The 9898-nt window shown below is 41.4% G+C and overlaps 3 protein-coding genes across 3 annotated transcripts in view; 2 read left to right on the top strand and 1 right to left on the bottom strand.

Moving 5' to 3' along the window:
* T265_04241 (hypothetical protein) overlaps positions 1 to 4278 on the top strand; it is a gene marked incomplete at both ends in the record, with an annotated part of 7478 nt that extends 3200 nt beyond the window's left edge. The window contains 2 exons of the mRNA XM_009168934.1: positions 3893 to 4042; positions 4075 to 4278. Of these exons, the coding sequence (XP_009167198.1) occupies positions 3893 to 4042; positions 4075 to 4278 (354 nt within the window). The remainder of the gene's footprint in view (positions 1 to 3892; positions 4043 to 4074) is intronic.
* Positions 4279 to 4298: 20 nt separating this feature from the next.
* T265_04242 (hypothetical protein) lies at positions 4299 to 4951 on the top strand (the record flags this gene model as incomplete). The annotated part of the gene is made up of 2 exons (XM_009168935.1): positions 4299 to 4365; positions 4776 to 4951. The coding sequence occupies 2 exons, from the start codon at positions 4299 to 4301 to the stop codon at positions 4949 to 4951; spliced, it is 243 nt and encodes an 80-aa protein (XP_009167199.1).
* Positions 4952 to 5844: 893 nt separating this feature from the next.
* Positions 5845 to 9898, bottom strand: part of T265_04243 (hypothetical protein) — a gene marked incomplete at both ends in the record, with an annotated part of 6803 nt that continues 2749 nt past the window's right edge. Inside the window, one exon of the mRNA XM_009168936.1 lies at positions 5845 to 6006. Coding sequence (XP_009167200.1) covers positions 5845 to 6006 — 162 coding nt within the window. The remainder of the gene's footprint in view (positions 6007 to 9898) is intronic.

The raw sequence follows: 9898 nt of genomic DNA on the forward strand, positions 1-9898 counted from the left end.
CTCACCAAAAATATCGTGGACTGGAATCTGTTTTGTTGGGCGACAGTGAGGGCCACTGACAATACAGTCGGTAAACCTTCACTGAGGAAGGATTAGAGTGTTGTTTGGTGGAAACAGCTCTATTGAAGATGAAATTGCTTCATCGTCAACCTTGCTTGGTTGGTGGAGTGGTATACGGTTGCTCGGTCTGCAAAATATACAATGTTCCAAAAGAATTTGTTTCAACAAGAGTCTTCGCTGATTCACTACTGAATCTCTCATGGGTGCTATTCTCCAACTGAATGTGCTGCACAAAGCTGTCCAGGTTTCATCTGGGTGACCTGATCTGTATATCCACAATTTTATCTGCGCCTAAGGGTGGTGGAAGAAGGGGAACCGCATATCATCATCTGACAGAACGTTGAGGGGTATCTTTATGCTCTCCAAAAGCCCTGGATCTCTTTAAGCCATTCATCATCGTCGTCACCTCTGTGCTTTACCTGAACAGAAATTGAACATTAGCGAAATACACTCATTTGCAAACAAATTTGGTTCTGTGGGAGACTTATTTTAAACCCCTCCTGGATTTCTCGTTTATGATGTTTTCAATCAGTTAAATATGTTGCACCGGGTTGCCCCATGTTTCAGTGGGGTTATATCCAGCTGTTGCCTTACAAAGCGGACGGCACATCTAGCTGACCATATTTTAAATCATCATGGTTTTCTCCATCCGACTCAAGCATTTTCCCTCAGAATGTCAAGATCCATCCGAACTCATCTCTAGACATGTCATTTATAGACATGACTATGATTTTCAAGTTATGAGACCCTAAATCTTTTGGTCCAAGCTGATAATTTTTCACTCTACGAGCATATCGGGATAGGGTTGTATGTTGTGATTAGGGGATGACTAGCGGGATACCTTGTCCAATGACAAGCCAGTTGGACCGGTGCCTAGCCACGCATGGACAAGTGGTACTGTCCAAACCTGCCTACCAGGGAGTCCAGCGTATGCTTTACCAAGAGATATTCATTATTCCTTAATCGGAATTCGTTTACCTCGCTGTCAAATAAGCTCGACAACTCGCTTTGAGTGTCACTACAGAATATCCCAAAATAAATAAACCTATGGACTAACTTCGTTTTACTCCAGTAAGTCTCACAACATTTCCAGTGATGGAGATCCCAAGCCATCAAGTGGGTCCTGGTGTGTATGGCTAGTCTGTGCCAACACATTTGAGGCTGAGTTCAGTTTGAAGCCAAGATTTGTAGGGTTCTCAATATTGTGGAAGAGAATCAACTCGGCCTCGGTAAGGCATGTTTCAAAACAAACCATCCTTCATTCTTTGACGTTATTTCCAGTGAGGTACGTTTCCCAAAATCTTGCTTTCTGAGGGCTTTGATCGGAACGATTTCTTTTTGGATAGATGATATTTTGACATATGCGGTACACGTTCTCACTCGACAATTTTGTGGTATTCTTTAGTGCATGGGGTTTGCTAATACTAAAGTCGGTAAATTGCACAGGTATAAACCAGTCAGTGTGTCACCATTTCCGAATGTTTGTGAAGAAACAGTTAAAGCCGCAAATCGTCGTATCAGATCGATTCTCGGCTTCTTGTCCGAATTCCGCTTGGAACATGGAATTCTGGGACATTGAGCAAAATCTTCCATCCAATTCGTGAGACCGCAATGCTTTCAGTCCAAGTTGATCAATTTCATCTATAGGAGACTATGGGGATAGGGATGTAGTTCGGGATTGAGTTATGACAAGCGGGATACATTGTCCAATGAGAAGCCACATGGACGGTTGACTAGCCATGCTTGACCAAGTGGTATTGTGCGCAATTGCTTACCAGGGAGTTCGGAGTATGCTGTACCAAGAGGTACTCATTGTTCACTATTCCAAAGTCGTTTACTTTGCTGTCGAAAAAGCTGGACAAATTGCTTGAAGTGTCATGACTGACTGAACTTGACGATTTGGGTATGTGTTCCTTGAGGGATGAAGCTGAAGACAACTGCAAAACACCTGAATTAGACAATAATTTTGGCTTTGTATGTGTTCCTTGATGAATGAAGCTGAAGACAACTGCAAAACACCTGAATTAGACAATAAACCATTTTGGCTTTACCCCCAAAGCTCGTGCACAAGCGACTGTGCCAGTGAATCTAAGAATATGGTCGGCAAACTGAAAATCCCAAACTCTGACTGTTGATAATTGACCAACTATTTCCAACTATTTCCACAAGGCTGTGAGAATTGTACACACATGAAAAAGCGTGTGTTTCATTGAAATGTCTTGAGACGAGTTGATATCAGATAGAAAGAATTCCACTTGTTAGTAAAGCCAATGTCTGCTGAGAAGTGAAGAATCACACTAAAGCTCGTTCATCCCTGTTGTGAGTTGTGCCTTACTGTTGAATCCAACCAAGCATGAAACGGCTGTATAGCATCTCGCGGTTTTCAGTATAAAGGGCTCCCTCGGACAGGATCATCGCATGTTGGATACCTATATTCAGCCGTAACGTGAACTTCACAATCGGCCTTGTTGTCCAAAACATTTCTCGACTTGAGCAGTGCTTCATCACGAAATATGAATCGCAAACCACAGTCTCCTTTTTGGAACACTTTTGGGTTCATTTATAATTCCGGTGGTAGAATAGCAGATTATCTGGTCCACGAAGGCTGGTAGTCTAATGAAAACATCTGATTTCATGTTGCTAGACCTGTTAGTTTACAAGTAGTTCCTCCATTCAGGTTCTGCCAAGTTAGTGGAGGATGTATCAGTGCTTGATAGAGGAAAATGCAGCCCTCTTTAGGAATGATCACTCTGCTGCTGTTATGAACAATGGTCTAAGGTGGAAGACGCCTCAATAGACTAACTTCCCCGAATGATGGATTGACTTGCATATGTTTGTCACTCGGAACGATAAGCCAAGTAAACTGAAATTCATTAAACCACCTAGCTTTCACATGTTTTTTATTTGGGCCTCCGACGTTTGCACATAGAGCCAATGCTGACGAGACGGCATCGGTGAGAATACTTAAGAGCAACTGAATTCACGGATTGCAGAGCCATTATTAAGAACTTCCGGTTGATTATTGGACGGCTTTCATCGACTAGAGAAAATGCAGCCCACTAAGTGTAGTGTGGTTCCATTCTCAATCGAATGACAACTTAGATTTGGTTTTGTTAAATAGAAGTCCCCCAAATGGGAAAATACCCAGGATTTATTTATTTTTGTCTTCGATTTCGGGGTTTTTTTTAGGTTCGGGTTCAGTGTTTTGCATCATCCGTTGCCCGTTTTTCCACAGTGGCAGTTTCCTCAGCCCGGTTGCGTGGCGATTCCGGTTCAATAAAATATGCCAGGCCTTATCTTTGTTTTCCGACCACTACTTTCGAAAGAAAAAAATGAAGTTCATGAAATTTCCACGAACAGAAACCTGGAAACTGAATTGAAAGCAATCAGATTTTCACCAAACTTCGAAAGCCAACATATCCGAATGCAGTTATATTAGTCACACAAAAATAAAATGGCGGAATATAGAGGGAACTAGATATGTAACACATAATGACTATTCTAGTGGAATTATGATCCTAATTGGAAGAAAATATTCCAATGCTGGACAAGCCACTCAGTGACGATCGACCAGGCATCGAAACCGGTTGGACGTTATTCCCAGGTTACGAGGTGTAACTTACAATTTGCGAGTAATATTCTTAGTGATGCATTTTAATTTCTAACGATGGAAGGACGGTGGCGCAGCTCCAATAACCAATGAAAACAATCGATAATTGACTCATTGAAAATCTTGTAAGACGGTGGAAACGGTGAGTACAACCTATCTGGTGTAATTACATACCAATATAAACTATTGACTATGCTAAATCCAGGCAAATGCGGTACGCAGAATATATTTTTTGATTGCAAAGCAAAACTCAAAGCTATGCTCTTTTCAAAATTTCGTCACTCAAACGATGCATCGGTTACATCGGATATGAGGAGAAAAGTGGCCAGTAAAACGGTGAATGCACGCATGTTTAACCTGAAAAACGGAAACGTAATTTACAGTGGACGTTTGTTCAAAACTAGGTGACACACTCATACTTATGTGGACAAAGTATCAACGTGCAAGCAGATACTAATGGAGAAACGATTCCGGTGTTCAAGCACCTCCAGGATTACACGCTATACTTGACATCAGACCGAAAATCGTACCTCTTATATCTCAACTGCCGAAGTGCTTTTCAATCCATACCTCCCACACTGACTGGCAAAGCAACTTGGAGCAAATAAATCACGTTCCGGAAACCAATATGAGGAGAAAATCAACTGTATGTATTGCTCGGCAAATGGTTTTTCGTCACTGTAACACATTTGTCGGTTATAATTTTACTCATCAGGTGGGCGTAAAAACTCCTTTACCTAACGATAAAACGTGCTGCTGGGTACAGCTCGAACCACTCGTTTGTGAATGTAGCCACGAAAACCGTGTTTCATCCCCTGAGAGGTTAAACATTTTGAGTGTGTTGTGGTAGCTCGTGAGGTAAGACAATTTAGAAAAACTCTGCCTGACATGACAATGTAAAGAAATTCGCATTAAATGGCAGCGTTAAGTGATTTTTACTTAAATATCCATTGTTTTCTTTACAAAGCCTTGAACGTGAACTGGATGAGCCAAGAATTCTGGATGGGTTAGCATGAATATAGCCGATATCATGTGGGTCTAGTCATCGTGACAGGCGGTAGCCAAGCGTTCCGAACTGAACAATGACCACCCTATCAATAAGCAGTTAAGAAGAAGGCTTTGCCGAAATTAAACACTGCCAATAACTTCCGCCCTTTTATGCTTAATATATCTCTCAACGGTCGACCGTCATCTGCTGATGAACCTGCGCACCACCCACGACAACAAAAGTTCATTCACGAATATTTGCAGGAACACTTTATTGAGCTTGATTTAACCTAACTGCAGCCGATAAGCAGCGTACAAACATGGGCTGTATCAACCATTCTTCAAACCGGCCAGTTGACAGTTTCAACGGAAATCTACTGACGACATTGTGCGCAACAACCTCGCTGCTTCAGCTGAGGTATTCGAAAACTCTGCAAGCTAAAATGAATAATTCATTCCACCTGCACCTGTAAAGTGAGTCTGATCAAACTGGCTATTTGAAGAACATTCACGTTCTGTGGACACTCAATATGAAACGGACACAAGGAAGAACAGAGGTTTGTTATAAATTGGTGGTTAACAGAGCGCGTTGTGAACCAAATTAAAAACAGAACCCCCATCCCTGCGTTTCCATCTCAAAGAACTGCAAATTTCGTTTATATTCAAGATGAGAAAGCCAAGACAAGAATGGTGGTTTGCGCACCCGGCATGAGGTCTTCCGGTCAGTGCATGAGCAGCACTGTAGTTGAATACACTCGAATTTGATGTTGTGTTATATATAGAAATATAAACATATATATCCATAGGAATATATAGAGATGTAAATCTCTGACTATACTGAAACCAGGCACCTGCGGTATGCAAGACGAATTTAGCTGACTGCAAAACGCAATAAAATGTGTGTTCTGTTCAAAAATGCGTCACTCACGCGCTCCACCATTTACTTCGGACATGATGAGAAGTGCGGCCAGTACAACGATGAATGCACGCATGTTGAACCTGAAAATACGCAGATGAAATTTTCTGTGGAAGTTTATTAAGAACCAGGGACCGCATTGTTTCTAATGTGGACACAATATCACGGCGCAAACCAATAATCGCGTCGAACTGACTANAATTGCCAAGGATTTATTTATTTTTCTGTTCGCATACGGCGATGTTTGAAGGGACGAGTTCAGTTTTATGCATCATGTGAATGAATCATCTGGAGCCGGTTGTTCTACGGTGGCAGGTTCCTGAGCTCTTCTGCGGCGCTCATATATCCCCAGCAGTTGTTTTCTCTTCTCATCGCTTATCACTTTCAGAGGATAAGAAGAATTCATATGAACGCCAAAAAGCTTGTAGATAAACTGGAAACTTAAATGTGAAATAAAGTCATCAAGCTTCCAATACTCACTAGAACCTCACATTTCCGGATGTAGGTATATTAGTCACAAATAATAGAATGACGAAATATGAATAGAACTGCTTCTGAACAGTGATTGTATAATTTCGACTTGCGTAATTGCCATTTGAATCTTATTGGACAAAACCATTGCACACTTGGTCAAGATACTGGACAGATAAACGACCAGAAACGCACTCGAATATGATGAAGTTCAAAATCAGCATCAATGTAGAATGTTTTTTGAGCAGTGAAAATGAAATCACCAGAAAGTTAGTCCTAGGTGACAAGATGTGACTCAATATTTTGGAGGTGCACTTTAATTTTGGATGCCTGAAGAAGAATTCCTCCGAACAGCCGTGATCGGTAGTCGCAGGCACAACGCCTGAGGAGGTTGTTCGGTAAGTAGCGTAAGACGGCGGAAAACGGTTAATACAAACCACTCGGTTTTAATATATCGAAATATAAACCATTAACTATACGAAAACCATTTCCTGCGGTATGCAAGACGAATTTAGCTGACTGCAAAACACAATAAAATATGTGCTGGGTTCAAAAATGCGTCACTCACGCGCTCCACCATTTATTTCCGACATGATGAGAACTGCGGTCAGTACAACGATGAATGCACGCATGTTGGACCTGAAAAAACGCAGATGAAATTTTCTGTGGAAGTTTATTAAGAAGCAGGGGCCACATTGTTACTTAGGTGGACACAATATCACGGTGCAAAACAATAATCGCGTCGAACTGACTACGGTATTCAGGTATCCCCAGACTTACATGTTCAGGTTTGATTTCAGACCAGATGTCGAGGCTTTTATATCTCAAATGCTGTAGCGCTTTTCCATCCATACATCGTACACTGACCACTGAAATTCTGGAGGTTAAGCAAATTGGATCAAACAAATCGGGTTTCAAAAACCAATATGAGGATAAAATTCAACTGCTAGTATTGCTTGGCGAAATGTTGTTACATCACGCTAACAGTTGTTTGGTTATTGTCTTAGGTATTAGGTGGGCGCACCAATCGATAAAACGTGAGGTTAGATATTGCTCGAAACACCTGTTCATGAATGTAGCCACGGAACAGTTTTTTGATTCAGTGTTACAGCAAAAGATTTTTTGAGCAAGAATTGCGAACGCTCGTGAGGTGGGACTATTTAGACAAACTCTGCCTGACGTGACAATGTACGGAGATTTTCGATAAAGAGCAGCGTCAAAAGGTTTTCGCTAAATTATTTGTTGTTCTCTTGTCACAGGTTTGCGCTTTACCAGGCTAAGCCTAGAATTCTGGACCATAGGTCCATAGTTTTTTTCTGTGCGCGGTTATGATTCTCAAAAGAAGCCATGCATTAGAATGTGAGAGCTAAATCTTTTGGTTCGGAAAATTGACAGTGATCGAGGTCACTGAGAAGGTACTTGTTTGATGAGAGTGCCAAATAGGTAGAGCATAATCGCTAGTTAGAATAATAGGATAACCAGTCGTGTAACTCATCGTTGATTCACACACAGAAACATCTGATTCATTTTTCATTGATTTTTGGTTGTCTTAAATTTGCGGTTTGCAGAGCAAAACCTTGTGGCTTCAAATCTGGTGATCATAATTACACATACCTGAATAATCGTTATTTAATGAGACGATTTTTCAGGTGAAGCGGGGACCTGGCGATCAGGAAAACGAGACTGGTTTCGCAATCGAACTGGACAGATTGGTGTAGTAACCCGTGATCCGTCAACGCACATAGGACATATCAGAAATTAGGAGACCGACGACAGCCGGAAACTTAGGCGTAGTGAAGTAGAAGAATTTGTTCGGCATTGCTAGCTCGCGACCTTCATGTTTTTTCAATAATTATTGCATACAAATTCCGATACGCTTTAGTTTTGGTATGTGTGGCTATGGAGTTCTTATGAACTCGAGGCAGAGATTTGTATGGTTCTCAATATTGTGGAAGAGAATCACCTCGGCCTCGGAGGGAAATGTTACACAACAAACCGTCTTTCATTCATTGACATTATTTCCCAATGTGGTACGTTTATCGAAATCTTGATTTTCGACGGCTCTGGTCGAAACAGTTGCTTTTCGGAGGGATGATATTTTGGCCTATGTGGCACACGTATTCATTCGATAATTTTTATGCTTCTCCCTAGTGCATATGGTTCACTACTGCCAAATTAGTTAAATTGAACCGAGATGTATCGGCCGGCGTTCAAAATCTGTATACGAGACGTAACCTCCACAACGGAGCTCCACCCACACAATAGGAAAAATTTAGGCTTTCACCTCGGTAAACTTGGTCGGCAATTTTTATTTTTTGGCAATCGAAGATAATGGTTAGATGCTGAACGATTATTGTATTTTCCCCAAAAACTCACCAGAAATATCGTGGACTAGAATCTGTTTTGTTGGGCGACAATAAAGGCCACTAACAAGACAGTCGGTAGACCTTCACTGTGGGAGGATTAGAGTGTTGTTTAGTGGAAACAGCTTTATTCAAGATGAAATTACTTCATCGTCAACCTTGCTTGGTTGGTGGAGTGGTATACGGTTGCTCGGTCTGCAAAATATACAATGTTCCAAAAGAATTTGTTTCAACGAGAGTCTTCGCTGATTCACTACTGAATCTCTCATGTGTGCTATTCTCCAACTGAATGTGCTGCACAAAGCTGTCCAGGTTTCATCTGGGTGACCTGATCTGTATATCCACAATTTTATCTGCGCCTAATGGTGGTGGAAGAAGGGGAACAGCATATCATCATCTGACAGAACGTTGAAGGGTATCTTTATGCTCTCCAAAAGCCCTGGATCTCTTTAAGCCATTCATCATCGTCGTCACTTCTGTGCTTTACCTGAACAGAAATTGAATATTAGCGAAATACACTCAGTTGCAAACAAATTTGGTTCTGTGGGAGACTTATTTTAAACCCCTCCTGGATTTCCCGTTTATGATGTTTTCAATCAGTTAAATATGTTGCACCGGGTTGCCCCATGTTTCAGTGGGGTTATATCCAGCTGTTGCCTTACAGAGCGGACGGCACATCTAGCTGACCATATTTTAAATCATCATGGTTTTCTCCATCCGACTCAAGCATTTTCCCTCAGAATGTCAAGATCCATCCGAACTCATCTCTAGACATGTCATTTATAGACATGACTATGATTTTCAAGTTATGAGACCCTAAATCTTTTGGTCCAAGCTGATAATTTTTCACTCTACGAGCATATCGGGATAGGGTTGTATGTTGTGATTAGGGGATGACTAGCGGGATACCTTGTCCAATGAGAAGCCATCTGGACGGTTGACTAGCCATGCTTGACCAAGTGGTAGTGTGCAAACATACCTTGCTGCCGAATAAGCTCGACAAATCGCTTTGAGTGTCACCACAGCATATCCCAAGATAAATAAACCCATAGACAAATTTCCTTCTACTCCAGTAAGTCTGACAGCATTTTTTAGTGGACAAGGACCTATGTATGCGTGTTCGATAGAATATACAACCAAATTACCAGCTTAGAAATAACAAATGGCAATAAGAAATGGACAAGTTAACGGAACAGACTCACTAAATTGAAGGTCCAATAATTCCACTACACGAAATGTTGTGCCGTAATTGTATTCGGCGGTGAAGAATATATCCAGAGTAAGAAGGATATTCTCCACTGATAGTTCGAGTTTTAGAAGTGAATTCCACGGTAGGCAGTTATCACAGCTGAAAATTGTCACAAGGAGTTATTGTGACGTTCAACAGTTCACACAAACACAATAATCCAATCTCACGACTTCAGCAAACAGCAATCAGCTCAATCGGATGCAATTTCACTGACTCAGCAAAAAGCAGGGAAGTCGCGCCAA

This window comes from Opisthorchis viverrini, assembly GCF_000715545.1.
Source record: "Opisthorchis viverrini unplaced genomic scaffold opera_v5_68, whole genome shotgun sequence".
In the NCBI taxonomy this organism is placed as follows: Eukaryota; Metazoa; Platyhelminthes; class Trematoda; order Opisthorchiida; family Opisthorchiidae; genus Opisthorchis; species Opisthorchis viverrini.